General features: G+C 38.1%; 1 protein-coding gene across 2 annotated transcripts in view; it reads right to left on the bottom strand.

Annotated features, from left to right (window-relative positions):
- NTN4 (netrin 4) overlaps positions 1-16,629 on the bottom strand; it is a 124,943-nt gene that overhangs the window by 49,002 nt on the left and 59,312 nt on the right. For both annotated transcript variants that reach the window (XM_039472271.2, XM_074402391.1), the window contains exons 4-5: positions 8,905-9,031; positions 6,202-6,390 (exon numbers count right to left, since the gene is read on the bottom strand). In XM_039472271.2, coding sequence (XP_039328205.1) covers positions 6,202-6,390; positions 8,905-9,031 — 316 coding nt within the window. The remainder of the gene's footprint in view (positions 1-6,201; positions 6,391-8,904; positions 9,032-16,629) is intronic.

Here is a 16,629-nt window from a genome sequence, read left to right as displayed (position 1 = left end):
AGCTTCCTCATAAAAGTGGAGAATAATGGGGGGAAAACATCTAGCTATAAGAATATCACTATCAGCACCTCATATGAAATCTGGTAATTATAGGTATTTAACAAATGTTAAGTACGTTAACTTATTTGTCATAACCTTTATCAGTTATAACTGAAGAAGTGACAAGGATACATCTACTAAGGAGGGAATTAATGATATGAAAATATAAAGAGTAATAAAAATGCTGTCAAACATACTATTAATCAAACAACATACTATGGAGAGTATGTAGGTAGAGAGGACAACTGGATGTGCTAACAAATGTTGGGATCTACTGCAGGCTCAGAAAAAGAGAAAAGAAGAACCAGAGTAATATTCTGGAAGCAGGTGCCAGTAAGCAAACCTCAGCTAGGGAAGCAGACACAGGCATCTCTGCCCCAAACGCATCCTGGAATAGTCATAAAGTGAAAGGAGATGGGCTTTCCTAGGGAAGCCTACCCAGGGATCAGGAAGCCGTCTGGAGAGGGAAAGAAAGACAAATCTTCCCTATGAGCCCATGCACCTCCTATATATTATACTAAAAGAACTAAACTGGTATCGGTTATTTTCATAATTTTCCTACTTTGGCACATTAAGTACCATCCAAGTATTTGTTAACTAGTGATGATTAGTAAGATGACTTAGCAGTTGTAGTTTTTAGCTTCAAGTTTTTCAGTAACCACAGGTAGGTGAATCCATAACAACAGAAGGGGATCAGAAACTTGTTACAATTATGTTACAATTACAGATGACTATGTTGCAATTACCTTATTATGTTTCAGGGTTTTTGTTTGTTTGTTTGTTTGTTTTTTGTTTTGTTTGGTTTTGTTTTAGAGTGTTTTAATGTGGTCTTGATGGAGTTTTCCTTGAAATGGCTTTGGAGCCTTTGGTCTTCTGGTACTTGGGTATTATCTATAAATATACTTGGATATATCTATAAATATCAACCAGGCAATTATAGTAGATGACGCACATGGACTGATGATCAACTACTTGTGGGTAGTTCAACCCGAGAGTTACTCTTGCTCCCTGATTGAGATGTCCAAGACACAGGCACTCCCTGCCAACCACCTGCTCCACTTCCCTCATCCTAACACTGCTTTAATCACCTCCCTGCTCTTTCCTGTCTCTATGGCCATTCTGAACTTTCTTCAGTTGTCAGAACATGCTATATTCGTTCTTTCTGTTCCTTTTGGCACTGATTTTTCTCTCTCTGCTGGGAATATCTCTATTCATGCTTTGTTAATTTCCATTAAACTTTAGGTCTCAGGTTCTCAAAACTCAGAACACTCCACTCTTGCTAACTGCCTCTCTGATGTGTTCCCCTCCACACTCTGTAACACAATACTGATCGTACTTGTGTGTATGTGGATACCACTAGTTGCCTATACACATATATGTGCTTATAGACATTATAGGTAACTCACTAGACTTTCTTAGCTTTGTCAAAAGACTGTCTCTCTCTCTCTCTCTTAACAGTTATAATTCCCAGAACCAGCATTCCTAGCACATAGTAGCACTGAATAAGAATGTGTTGAGTGAAAGAATAAGCTTTAAAAAATATTATAATTGCTCAAGTCCGTTGGTGAATGTTCAGACATTTTCATGAATTGAAAAAATAAGAAGTTATGTATGTTGTTAATTTTAGCTGGATTCTCACAATTTGCTTATGTTTTTCACAGACCTGGTAGATTGGGAACCAAAACCTATAAAACCTGTTTTGCACAAGTCTCCAGATGAGCTGTTTAAGTAATAGTAACTACTAACAACGAGAGGTCACCTTTTCCCCTAACTGCTCTTTCATACTCTTTTTATAAAACTCTGAGGCTGTGAGTGTTCTAGAATTTAAAAAGCCAGCATTGGTGACCTTTTTGCAGTTAGTAAGAGTATGAACCATAGCTTGAACATAGAACAGTAACAAAAAACAAAACTAAAACAAAATAAACAAAAAGGTATTTATTTTGGCTCAAACTTTGCCAGTAAACCTTTTACTTTTTTCTCTTTTTAATTGGTCAGACTTAGGCACCACAAAAGGGCTTTATCTGTTTTAATTCTTTGTACATTTCCCTATCTTATGACTTTACAAAGCCAAACAATTTAAAAACCAGTAAAGTAAAACGCAATGAATATGTAATGCTTTGAAATTAATCTGAACTATACATCATTAAAATACATTGCAAATATATGACACCATCCTAATTGAATTATTGTGATGGCTCCCAGTACCCTAGAAAATAAATACCAACATTTTTAGGTCAGTAGTCAAGGCCCTCTAAAATCTAGCCCCAATCAACTCTTTAACATTTTCTTGCACTATTTCCCTTGGCATTGTACTATTTATTCTAATGGAAGTGACTAGCTATTTGCTACACCAGCACACAGAAGAGTCCCAAATGTTAGCAAAATGTTAAAATCTGGCTTTGTTAACCAACGTAGAATTTGAGATGGGGGGTGGGGCGGGGACATGCTTTCTTTAGATCATTTGTTTCTCAAACTTTATTGTGCATCAGAATCAGCTAGAGGGCTTGTGAAAACTCAGATTGCTGGGCCCCAACTGTGGAATTACTGATTCAGTTGATCTGTCTCAGGGCCCGAGAATTTGCAAGCCTAACCCATTTCCCAGGTGATGCTGATGGTGGTGGTCCAAGAGCCACACTCTGAGAATCACTAGTTTGCTTGCTAACTTCAACTAAAGCTGAATGCTGAAAGCGCAAGTTCAATATGGATGGAGCTGCCTTTGTGTAACACAAGAACGGTCCTTCGAAAACGAAGTCAGATCATGCCACTCCTCTGCTGAAAACCCTCACACTGGTTCATCATTTTACTCCAAGTAAAATCTGGTGAGCTGACAGTGACCCATCAGTACATATTCGTTTTTCTCCCCTTCCCAGTCCCCTCTCTAGTCTCATCTCCTGCCACCCCCCAACTCCCATTCTGATGCAGCCATGCTGACCCCCGTGTTATTTCCTTTGCAGGCACCTTCCTGTCTTAAGACATTCACTGTAGGTATTCCCTCTCCTTGGAACGTTCTTTCCGCAGTTAACTATTTGGTGAACTTCTTCACTGTCTTCAAATCTTTTCTGAAATCTTGCCTTGCCAGTGCTGGGGCCTCCCCTCATCATCCTGTCCCATCCTATACCCTCCCACTTCTCTTCCCACCCCAAGCCCTTGGCTCCCTGGATCCCTCTGCTTTTATTTTTTTTTTCTTCTTTGACAATACTAGCCCTTATGAACTTCTCACACGCTATATATTTCACTTATTACTTATATTTCTTGTCTGTCTCCTCTAGCAGAGTATAAGCTCCCTCAAAAAGCTTATATTCTGCTAGAGTCTTGTTCTCTGATGCATCTTAAGTACCTGGCACACAGTAGGTACTCAGTAAACAGTAACTGGGTGAATAAATACATGAACACATTAGGTATACTGTACGGCATACTGTTTCAAGGAAACGCTATATAACAGTATCTTTTTGAAAATGTTACCTGTTGCCCTACAATATGGTTAACTTATCCCAGTTAACGACAAATTATTTACTTTCCTCTTTTATCCACTTAGTAGTTTGTACAGTCTCATTTTTAGTGAGACTGTACAAACCACTAAGTGGTCTGAGGTTATGGGATATACATATACATATGTCTGTTCATTTAAACAAATCCTGTACAAAATGTTGTCAGGAATGAATATGTTCTCGGTTGAAGCAATATTATAAGCAGACCGTTTTGTTAGCACATGGAGACTAGGATCCTACATTTTAGGCCCTAAGAGCTGCAGGTTTTAAAAAAGTAATTATCTTTAACATAAGGTATTTTTGATCAATAAAGAGTAGAAAGCCTATCATATTATTTTCCACCTTCTGGCTTACAGGACACGATCGTTATTACAATACTAATTTTCATTGTTATTTATTTTTATTTTTAAATATAATATGATAAATAGAGACAGGGTCTTCTCCTGTTGCCCAGCTGTCTCAAACTCCCCGGCTCAAGTGATCCTTCCACCTCATCCTCCCAAAGTGCTCCAAAGTGCTGGGATGACAGATGTGAGCCACCCCATCCAGCCTAGTTTTTATTTCTTGAGGGCTTACTCTATGACAGACGATGTGCTAACCCTTTTATCTTATATATACACCACTTTTTCTTATACAGTTCTCATTACACTACAGGCAGGAATTTCACAAATGAAGAAACTAAAGTCCAAAGAGCTTTGATAGCCAGCATAAGGTCACACAATCGGCAACTGGCAGTGAAGGCACTGAATCTTTATCTGTTTGAAACCTCCTAAATATTATAAAGAAAGTCTGAGTACAAACAGGGAGCAGGAGTAAAACAGAATGCTAGGAGAAATATTATGACACAAATCCAAATTTGGGGCTTGCTGTGGAAAGGGAGCAGTACTGTATTTTATCTGCCATTATTTATTTATTTTTTTATTTATTATTATTATTATTTTTTTTTTTTTTGAGACGGAGTTTCGCCCTTGTTACCCAGGCTGGAGTGCAATGGCGCGATCTCGGCTCACTGCAACCTCCGCCTCCTGGGTTCAGGCAATTCTCCTGCCTCAGCCTCCTGAGTAGCTGGGATTACAGGCACGTGCCACCATGCCCAGCTAATTTTTTTTTGTATTTTTAGTAGAGACGGGCTTTCACCATGTTGACCAGGATGGTCTCGATCTCTCGACCTCGTGATCCACCCGCCTCGGCCTCCCAAAGTGCTGGGATTACAGGCTTGAGCCACCGCGCCCGGCCTTATCTGCCATTATTTAAGAGAAAAAGCTTGTAACAAGCAAACCCATTCAAATTCCACACTGATATCTTCTCCCTGATGTTCAAAAACATTTTTAAAGAGCAATATCGCTTTTCCTTTAAAAAACTCGCAAATAACCCCAAGGATTCAAATGCTCATTTCCCATTGTATTGCTCTCTTCCTGTCACTGTTTTTGAGATAGAACATGGAGTCCTTGGTAGGGAAAGGAAGAGCATGATCATTAATCTCCATTTATAGTCTTGAGTGGCTTCTGTGATATGATGATTTCTGAGCTGATAGAAGGGTAAATACTAATGTGGTTAGATGAGCTATTCATCCACATTTGACATTCACATAAACCTTGCACACACCCTTCATAGTCACATTTCAGATAATGTCCTATGAATTGGGTAGATCTTTTCAAATTCTATTCTTTTTTCTAATTCTATTCTTTTTTCAAATAAACCTCTTTTTTTTTCCTTTCATTTCCTTTTCTCTCTCTCTGTCTCCCTCCCGCCGCCCCCCGCCCCCGACCGCCAACTTTTTTTAAGAAAGGGCTGGCTCTATTGCCCAGGCTGGAGTGCAGTGTCAATATCTCAACTCACTGCAACCTCCACCTCCTGGGCTCAAGCCATCCTGTCACCTCAGCCTCCCGAGTAGCTGGAACTACAGGCATGTACCACCCTACCTGGCTAATTTTTGTAGTTTTTGTAGAGGCAGGTTTTTGCCTTGCTGCCCAGGCTGGTCTCAAACTTGTAAGCTCAAGCGATCCACTTGCCTTAGCCTCCCAAAGTGCTGGGATTACAGGAATGAGGCACCGCGTGGCCTCCGAATAAACCTCTTCTCAGAGTTATGTCAACAAAAAAGCAGAACCCATTCTACAAGATATTAGTATTTGGGGGAGAGTATAAAATTAGTATGATGTCATAAATTAGTTATGATAGAGAGAATACATTAGAGCAGTGTCCATCAAAATGCATTCATAATAAAACCAAAACTTGTCTTTTATCATGGTTAAGTTCGTTGTTAAGGTAAAAGAAGAACCCGAGTGCAGTAACGACCCTTTGTTTCATCAGCTTGAGTCCATTTACTGTCTACCTTCTACTCACAAGTAAAGTCTTAAGATCTTAAATAGCTCTCCCTCTTCATCACTTTTTTTTCTTTCTTATTAATCATCTTATTTTCCAAAATGTGGTGATAGAGGAAATAATTTTACTTTATGGAGAGAAAGGAAATTATTTTTATGAGTATTATACTGTTTTCACCCAACAGGTTGAAAATTCTTGCCTCTTATCAATGAAGAAATTAACTGATATCTGTGAGTGTATGATCTGAGAATCTCAGTGACCTCCCCTCCCTTGAGTTAGTGGAGTGAAAGATGAAGAGACTCATCAGTTTTGTACAAATCAGCCTATTTTCTGGAAACCACAGGTTACTCACATTTGCAAGCATCTGGAGCTGAGAAGGGTCTCCGCAGGTCACGATAGAAGCCTGGCTTGCACCTCTGGCAGTGCTGTCCCTCTGTGTTGTGCTGACAGTCATCACAGACGCCACCACTGCGATTCCCTGATGCCTCCCACACATGAACGTCGAAGTGACAGGTATCAGCATGCCCATTACACTTGCAGGCTGGAAACAAGAAGCGTGGAGAGAAGCACTAATAAGTAAAACTAGAGTGATGGGTTATCTCATATTCAGGTAGTTAAAAATAGGATAAGCTGGCTGGGTGAGGTGGCTCACGCCTGTAATCCCAGCACTTTGGTAGGCCGAGGTGGGTGGGAGAGCCTGAGGCCAGGAGTTTGAGACAAGCCTGGCCAACATGGTGAAATCCCGTCTCTACCAAATATAAAAAAGTTAGCTGGGTGTGATGGCACATGCCTGTAGTCCCAGCTACTTGGAAGCCTAAGGCAGGAGAATCCCTTGAACCCAGGAGGCAGAGGTTGCAGTGATCATGCCATTGCACTCCAGCCTGGGTGACACAGGGAGAGTCTGTTTCAAAATAAACAAATAAAAATAAAAATAGGATAAACTGTTAATGTTTAGTTTTGGTTTTTGAGTAGTTAACGGTATAAATATCGAAGCAATATAGAAAGATATCTATTATGAAATTTAGCCTCTCTATCCCCATTTGCCCTATTTTGCCTTTCTTCAATAGGTTTCTACTTTGTTTTTCATCATAGATCTTAATTTAAAAAAACAAGTTTCAGGAGATGCATGAAAATCAACAAAGTGTAGCTCTGTCTAGTTGGCAGAGACATTATGATGAACTTGCCAACAGAGGTAGACATTTATTGTGGAAAGATGACAGAAGTGACTACCAGTTTTTTGCCCTCTTTTTTGATAACACTTCACCATTCCCATTCCTGTTACTTCTCAAGGGTCATCCCTGTGGGACTCCTGACTTTGCTAAGAAAAGCTGAGATTGTCAGGCCTCATGTAGAAATGGCTGTTCATATTGCAGAGGCAGGCATGAATTCGTGCTTACTAATGAGCCTGGAAGGAAGCTGCTGGTGGACAGCACTTAGTAACTTGGCAATTAGATTGATTTATCTTTCATGACGTAATATTCTTCAGCTGTTGAACTGCTGAGTAGGGACTCCTATTGAAGCCTCAATTTTCTTTATACTACAGAAGAGGCCTGCAGTATTTATTATACAGTAATTCCTCAAAGGCATTTCTAAGATTGTAAGTCAGTAGCATCAAGTGGCATGTCTCTGTGTTCTATATGTATTTGGATAGGCAGTTGATTTCGGTGGAAAGAGCCAGAAAGTCACCCTAGGAATTCAAGAGAAATTCTTTAGATTCTCTTGATAATTTAGAATAAGAATCCAGATTTTTGCGGAGGTCGAGTGTATTTGAAAATGTTTGTGCTGTTGTTTTTCATTGTTTCCTTGATGTGTTATGAAATTCTGACCAGATTTATAGCTTTTAAAAGTATATTACGAGATAATTTGAGATTTATTCTTACAGGAAATCCTTTCCATTTCCTAGCAACAAAAACAAATCAATTATGACTCCAGATTACATATGGGAGGAGACTTCTCACAATTTTACCCACAGTACCTGCTTTGACATCCTTGTAAAATAGAGGTTTGTGAGTGTTCACATTCTTATGGGCATGTGCATTTCTGTGAACATTTGAAATTGCAAAGAAAAAATGGCTCAGGTTCCCATATTTTTATGTTCCTAGTTAATCTCCAACCTCAAGTCTCAAGTTAGTCCTGGTAGGGAAATCTCATTCTTGACTTACCGGCTTAATTTCAAATCTAATCTTTCACTTCAAGCATCATAAAGTGGAAAGAAAGACATTGTGGTATTATGGGAAAAAGAACCTAATCTGGAGTCTTGAGACTTGGGATCAAGTCCCCACTATCATATATTAACTTTGGCAAATCACTTAATCTTACTGAGCCTCAATTTCCTCATCTCTATAATGGGATTAACACTACCTGTTTTATTGGGTAGTTTTGAGAACTGAATTCAAGACAGCTATTTTCATGTTTATAATTCACCACCTTAGCAATAAGGGTAATAATTGTAGAACAGAATCAGATGCTCTTGTTGTCTACTCATGCTTTTATTTTTATTCATTCATTCATTCATTCATTCACTTTGAGACAGAGTCTTCCTCTGTTGCCCAGGCTGGAGTACAGTGGCATGATCTCAGCTCACTGCAACCTCTACCTTCTGGTTTCAAGTGATTCTCAATCCTCAGCCTCTCAAGTGCCTAGGATTACAGGTGTATGCTACCATGCCTGGCTATTTTTTTTTTTTTTTTTTTTTGTATATTTAGTGGGGATGGGATTTCACCATGTTGGCCTTGGGCTCCCAAAGTGCTGGGATTACAGGTGTGAGCCACCCTTCTGTTTTTATTATGTCCAATTATAAAAGGGTCCTTAGCTCCCACAATGTGTCCAACAAATAGGCAACATATTCTTGGCAAAACAGTCACGTTGGCAAGGTAACAACCAGTAACTGTTTTCAATGGCTGAAGCCACAGTGGGCAGTGATACGGCTCTGCTCGTGTAGGTTCTAGCATTTGTCACCCACCACTTTGTGTTATGTTTGTAGAGACAACCAGGAGTCCACAGATAAGCTGACTTTACAAAGAAGACTTCTGAATACTGTGGACTTGTTACTTACTTCTGCACTCGTTGGGAGCCCCCGTTTTGCCATCAGCTGCCTCCCACGGCCGATCGTTGAATAACGGGGCACAGTGCTGGCAGTGGCTGCCCGCTGTGTTGTGCTTACACATACACTTCCCATGGACCTGCAAACAACATCAAGTGAGAGCTTTGAGCACAAACGATGCCAAGGAAGAACATTCTTCACACAATCTTTTGAAAAATTCAAAAGATTAAGTAATATAGTTTCTTGGCTGAAGGATATATGACCCTATAGAGCAATTCTAAGCTACTGGCTGAGCCAACACTTGAATTCAAATGTACTGGCTAAGTTTTTAATATCTTTAAATATTTAAATTCTTTATGCAAAAGTAATACATCTTCATTCTAGAAAGTTTAGAAATCCATAATCTCACTGCAAAATGACATTAATATCAACATTTGGAGCATATATTTCCAGCACTTTAAAATATACAATTATATTTACAAAATTTTTCACATATTGCAAGTATCTTTCCATTTTGTTAAATATTCTCATATAATACACACTTTAATGGCACCCCTGTATAATGTAAACTTAAATTATCTGACCATCTATTTAATTGTTATTTAGGTTTTTAAATATTTGTATATGTTATATTTGATGCTATAATGAATATCATGGTAGCTAAATATTTGTGTAGATCTTTATTTCTTTTGAATGTGTTTTCTAGAAGTAATATTGAAAGGTGAAAATGTGTATATTGTTGGGGCTTTGAATACATTTTGTCCTAATGACTGGACATTTTTTTTTGGTCCCCATAGTTTCGAGTAGTTTAGGGTTTACTAAAATAGTATTTCTCACAGAGAGAAATACTTCTGTAGAATTCTTAGAAATATGGGAATTTCAATATTTTTTGTATTATTTCACTAACTTCTAAAAATTAATATTTTGGATCTAAATGATCTCCTAATAACTAAGAGTTGCAATGAATTCCAGTATCAAAATGCATTCCAGTATCAAGATTATTTATTTACATGATGTCATGAATATACAAAGGAAAGGTTTGCAAAGTAGCTTAGAATGGGGTCCATAACTGTGGATCTATGAGGTTGTATATTTTTTTCTTGAGAAACAGTGTTAAAGGTAACATAAAAGTAACAAATTATATCAACTAGTCAACAAATATTTAATGGGTACCTACAAGGGAAAGTCACTATGCTAGGCCATGTTTGGTACACAAAGCATTAAAAAGTTTTCTGTCTTTAGGAAAGATAAAATGTGTAATAGCTGGAGAAAAAAAAAGTTATATAGAAGAAAACAACAGATAAACAAGACAATAAATAAATGCCTAAGCAGCAAAATAATGCTGGGATTCAAAAGATGCAGAAATCACCGTAGGTTGACAGCTTTGGAGGGCTTGATGAGAAAGGTGGAGATCGGAGCTGGCCCTTGACACACGGGTGGCATTTCTAACACGCAGAAGGAAAGAAACTTTTCAGGAAAAGGAAACAAAATGAACCAAAGTGTAAGGAGAATCTGTGAGCAAAGTTTACTTCAACGCATCTCAAATATTTTGATTGTGACAAAAAATAAATTACTAAAAATGACATGTACTCAGAGTGGCCAAACCAAAATGAGTCCCTGAGGTAAAGTTTAACAAACCTGAAAACGGCCACACCAATACACTGATGTACTACTGCTTGACCTAAGACAACACTCAAGTAACTTGTGTCGTCTCATCGAGGACCTTCTTTTAATACTTTCCCAGCACTGGTGGAGGCACTCTGCAAATGGCCCGTGCGGTGATCCAAGTGTGCTATATGACTGCTGTCGGCCTTATGCTCACATAATGACCAAGTTCAGGAATTATACACAGGGCGTAGAGGACTGCAGCCTGCTTGAGAATGAACCACGTGGTGCCTAAGGGTTAGCTGGAAAATTTCATAAGCAATATGTTGGTGGCCATCTTGCTAAATTCCATTTCAGTATATTTTCATGTAAAGTTCTCATGCTTCATGAAAATTATAGTTCTTTTAATTATCAGGGATTAGTGAGTATACAGTTTTTTTTATTTTGTTCTTTTTTTGTTTTTATTTTGTTCTTTTTTTATATATAGATTTTTTTTAAAAAAATAATAAAGTTGGCTCCTTGAAAAAAGATGATGTTGCAAAAATTTTTGTTAATTTTCTTTATGCAAATGCAACTAATACTATAGATTCAATTCACTGGTTTTGGTCTTGGAATGTCCAAGTATGAATTCAGTTATAATAATATACCTTCTTGGGCATCTCTTCATAGTTCTCTGATATGAAATACTCAGATATCGAAATGCCATGGAGTTATGAGTTCGCTACAAATCTCCATTCACACATCCAGGCAAGCCCTAAAGACAGATCTGCACTTACATTTTGAGAGCTGCAGGCATTCAACTTCTGCTGCTCTACAAAATGAGATTTTTTTTCATCCTAGCTCCTGGATAGCTGATTTTTCCTATCCATTTTTTACTATAAAGTATATGAAGTAAAGGTGCCTCAGTCACATTACTTTTTTTGAACCTTTTTAAATTCAGTGTTCTCTCTCATCATGAAAAAATATAAACTCTTGCCAATCAAATAACTTCTATGTGGCAAATTTCTTTAAAGGTTCTCAGGAAAAGCTTATGATTCTTTGTTTTACTTGTAGTACTAAATGCTGACTTCAAAGAAAAGGGAGTCTTTGAAAAAATGACTGTGGAAAAAAAAATCTTCCAAGGCTGAAGAATTTTAGTAAGATGAAGGCATCCTTATGTAACTGACAGAAGTAGTGCAATGGAGACTTGTAGGGAAAATGTTTTGCAATTGTCTAATCCTACAGATCAAAAAAAAAAAACAAGCAAAACTTACCTTCAAAACACATAAATAATCTGACAGAATTAGAGTCAGAGTTCCTGCTGTTAAAGGAATTATATGGAGTTATGTCTAGGGAGAGCATTAGGGAAAATGTTAAGGGGTGTAAAGTAAATATGACAGAAATCAAGGTCAATTTGTGCTGTCTGTATAAAACTTCTAGATGTGGTCCCTGAGTCTGTGTCCTGAAGTGTACATGGGATTTTCCTTAGGAAGCAAAGATAAGAATATAAGAACCCTAAAGCAATAGTTAGAGACAGTCAATAAATAAACCAAAAGTATGTTTTTGAAAGGTAGGTTCAATCCAGATCATGGAATACACTAAACATTAGCTTTAAAGAGGGTGAAATTTATCCCATAGGCAATGCAGATCCATTGAAGAATTTTGAGTAAGAAAATGATGTGAAAGGGATATTAAACACACTTTCTTTTCTCTTAAAAAATTCTTTCTACCTCTCTCCTATCTTGCCTGTTATCTTCCTTCTTCCCTTTCTCCTTTCACGGTTTCTTCTCTGGCTTTTCCCCAGCTCATGCCTTCCAATAACCAGTGGCACCCACATGTATCTTCTGAAAATATTCAGACGTTGAAAAAGTTAATTCCTTTTTCCTAATTTTCCAGTTATATCAGCATGTTAATTCCTATGTACTGTCTTTTTGCATCCTCTCCATTTTTAAATTTTACTTATTTTTAATTTTTTTTTAGAGACAGGGTCTTGCTTTGTTGTCCAGGCTGGAGTGTAATGGTGTGATCACAGGTCATTGACACCTTGACCTCCTGGGCTGAAGTGGTCCTCCCAGCTGAGTATCCTGAGTAGCTGGGACAACAGGTACATGTCACCATGCCCAGCTAATTTTTGTAGTTTTTGTAAAGACAGGGTTTTGCTACATTGCCCAGGCTGGTCTAAAACTCCTAGGCTCAAGTGATCCTCCCACCTCAGTCTCCCAAAGATTTGAAATTACAGGCATGAGACTACACACCTGGCCCTCTTTTCCACTTTTTAGCAACCATGTATTGAATAATGTATGAAGATAGATGCTGCAAAGTACTGTGAGTCCTCTTCGAAGGAGCTCAACCATCATCCTAGGTTCAATTTATCAGGTTTGGTCTTGGAAGTCCTAAGGCCGATGCATAATATCACCCAACACATAGGTTCATCCTGCCACAAATCCCAGGTCTCAGGAGGCCACAGACATTTAGAGTTACCTCACCGAACATTCGCATGTATTACAAGACAATGTTGGACAGGTCAATTCCCTCTGCAGTGAGGATTTCAGAGCATTCCCTTGTTCCCACATGCCAGGGATTGGGACAAACCTCCCAGGGTCTGAAAGATGCTAGCCCAGCAAATTTTTCTGCATACAGAAAAATTCAAGGAGCTGTCATTTTGAGAATTACCAAAAATAGCTGTGAATCATTACCTAGACAATTTGAAACAAGAAATCCTTCCTCAGCGATACAACTGTTGCTGTTCAAGCTTGAAAGATCACCCACTATTTGATGCTCGTGAAAAATGTGCAAGTAAAACTAGGTCTTCGTTGAAAAAAAAAAAAAAAACAGAAAAAGGAAACTTTAGTAATACGTTAAACAAAGCTCTTGTTTGGTATACAAACATGAAGTAGATAAGGAGCAGGATAATGGGATTATGTATGTAAGGTTTAGTTGAAGAAAAGTATCTACTATCTAATTAAAAATTGAGTAATTTACCTTAACAGCAAAACTACAACTCCTAATGACTCAAGAGGTAAATAGAATTTTGGATATTCTATAACTTCCATAAACTTCTCTGTTATGCTAAGAATATTCTTCTCTGTCAATGTCAAAAGTAGCCAGCAATCATGTGGTTGAGTTTGAAACTGACCAGGCAGGAGGCTATGGGAAGCTGGTCACTGACAGCGTCAAGCATCTGGGAAGGACGTTTATCAAGACTGTTTAGAGTATTTAAACACTGGATAGAAGATTGGCTTAAACAACTTTTAGATTCCTTCTAGTCTTAAGGCTCTATGATTTCAAGGCCTGTTTCTCTGTTTGTGAATATTATTTGGTTTCAGGCAACTACTCAGAAGCCTTTTTGAGCTCCCAGAGAAAAGTTAAATGACATATAGCTGGGTCCTGTTGCCATTTCACCAGTGCAGAACATTTCTGGGATCATCTGAAAATCAAATGAAGAAAAACTAGGAGAATATTTCATCTTTCCTGCAGGCACTACCCAAGGTGACACAAATGGAAAAGTAAATAAACATTAATAGTCTCTGAAGAACTTTAATTCATCTGTATCGACTATACTTTGATGAAAATAAATACTATTCTTTTTTCTCTCCTTCAGATTTCTTCTCTCTCTATTGCGTATTTCCCATTGCTTGTGACTACAGTACTCTTGGACTAAATGTCATTCTAGTTTCTCCTCCCAAATAAAGATGTACTTTATCACCCAGATGTTCACCACCGCCATTGACTATAAGGGAATTACGAAAGCAGAAAATCCATCTGGTTTTGCTTTGAAGGACTTATGTTAACTAAATTCTTCTAGAAATGTCTGATAAAATTTGTTTCTAACTTGCTTTTCAAGAAAGAAAGGAACAACTATTGTTTGAGTCTCTTAATCATGTCTTACTAAAAATTGTAATAAAGGTTATTGAAAAAAAGATTTGTTTTATAGCAAAGTATGCAGATATCTTTGAATTTTGTAAGTTGAGTAATTTCCTTGTTCTACTGTGCCATTATTATTTATATACGTTATTTTATTTCAATTCGTTACCATGCAACTTTTCATTCCAATTGAAAATGAGTATTCTTTCAGACCATCATGGGAACTTCACAAAAATGTTAGAAGAGGATACAAACAGGGCTTATTCTACGGACCATAGAAAAATGCCCACTTAACAGCAGCTGCAGCAATTCACGAACCTCTATAGCTATGACACATAATTTAGAGAGTGAAACGATGCTATACAGCAATTGAAGACCAAATGTGAAGGCAAAAACTGATTAATTTCTAAAGAGATAGCATGTTCCTTTTGGAGAAAAGGCTTAAACTTCTAAAATAATGAACTTGTTATTCGTGAAAAGGAATAAATTCTAATAATGGGCTAGCCTGTTAGAACCTGCTGCTCTTATTCAGGACAAAAACATGCCCAACGAATGCTACAACACAACCTTTGAATAGAAAGCATTGTGATGAAAACATGTGTTTTCATTAACGAATAAAATATGCCCTTTTCCCATTAAAGGTTTGCATGTTTTAATTTAACAGAAGAAGTAGAAGCTCTATGGTGAATATCAAGCATAATAATTGAGTTTGGTGAAAAGGGGGCCTGAAACCTGATGTCAGAATGGGGCAAAATAGGTTGAAGGTTGAGTGCTTCAAACCCTTGCGCAATAATATAAGTAGCAAAAATGCAAGAAGAAATGAAAAGCTTTATAGTTTATTCTTTGGTCTATCCTTGAACACTAGAGAAAACACACTCATAAAGAAGCATGGGCAATCAAATAAAGATGGGCATAGGGTAAAAACAATTACGATTAAAGAATACAAATTGGCCAGTACTTAAGGCTTCATTCCTCCCATCTAGGCTGTAACCTGAAATTCTTTCTGTGGAAATTCATTCCTTTAGCTCTAGAATGATGTTTTAGGTTCAAGACCTCCTTACAAAAATGCACTTACCCTCAGGAGGGGCAAATCCTTATAATATCAGCAGAAATATGTCAGCAGGAATTATAATCATGTTTTCATTCCTAGAACTGTGTCTTCTTGGAGGAGGGAAAGGGAATGACTTAAGGGGAGAGAGGAGCCAAAAACAAACTGTGCCTACTTCACTAATTTGCCAAGACCTTGCTCTGATGGACAGACCTGAAAAAACCATGAATGAAGCCAATGCAAATTCCCTAAGAAAACGGCATTTAGTGCACAGCATGGGAATCATACATTATCCGCTTCTCTCTGCTAGACTGTAAGACCTTGCAGGGAAGAAACAGTGGCTTAAATGTCTTTGAACCCCTGGTAACTGACATATAATGGGTTTACAATAAATATGCATTTTTTTCATTCAGTGAATATATATATCATGGAGCCTTGAGAACTTAAGTTAGTGAGCTTAGTCTCATTATTAAAACTGCCAAGAAGGCAGGGTGATAATTATGCATTTGAAGCGGGAATGAGATCATTTCCTTATCACATTTAGCTTTGTCCAGATTGCTTCCTATAACGGGTATACAGACTTATACCTGGGCAAGGCATATTGATAAATATGTCCTCAGGTACAGTGGTCATGCCTGGGAGATCTACTGTAAGCTCAAGGAATGTGGGTCAGTTATGAACATGATGATAATAACAATAGTAACAGTAACTAACACTGAGTAGTTCTTACTATATACCCAGGCACTGTTCTAGGCATTGTGTAAATATTAATTCATTCACAGGAAAACCCTATACGGTAGGTATAATTATCATTGTCCAGTGCCACAAAGGAGAAAATGAAGGCCCAAAGAGTTTAAGTAATTGGTCCAAGGTCACAAAGCCAGTTAAGTGGTAAAGCTCCCTGAACTCGAGCAGTCTCACTCCAGCATCCTCAACCCCCAAACTATGCTATTATAAGACCCTCGGCAGTAGGATTCTCAGGAATCCACTTTGGCCACGTCTCTTCAGGATGACACTTAAATAAAACTGTTGTGTTCTCGCAAAGCTCTCCGGGACAGAGTGTAGTTTGGACTCACGGTGAGCCACTTCATGGGTGTTCTGTGCTTGAATGGGTTATTGGTCCTCTTCCTCTGAAAGAAGCCGAGCAACTCTGAGGATAGGTGAATACAGGGAGACTGGCCCCAATTGCCCACACCGGGCATAAAGTTCAGGCCAAGGAGGGGTAGAGAATACTTTTGGAT

The sequence above is a fragment of the Saimiri boliviensis genome, chromosome 7, assembly GCF_048565385.1.
Source record: "Saimiri boliviensis isolate mSaiBol1 chromosome 7, mSaiBol1.pri, whole genome shotgun sequence".
In the NCBI taxonomy this organism is placed as follows: domain Eukaryota; kingdom Metazoa; phylum Chordata; class Mammalia; order Primates; family Cebidae; genus Saimiri; species Saimiri boliviensis.
Note: the sequence above shows the minus strand (reverse complement) of the source record. Positions and strands in the feature narration are given on the sequence as shown.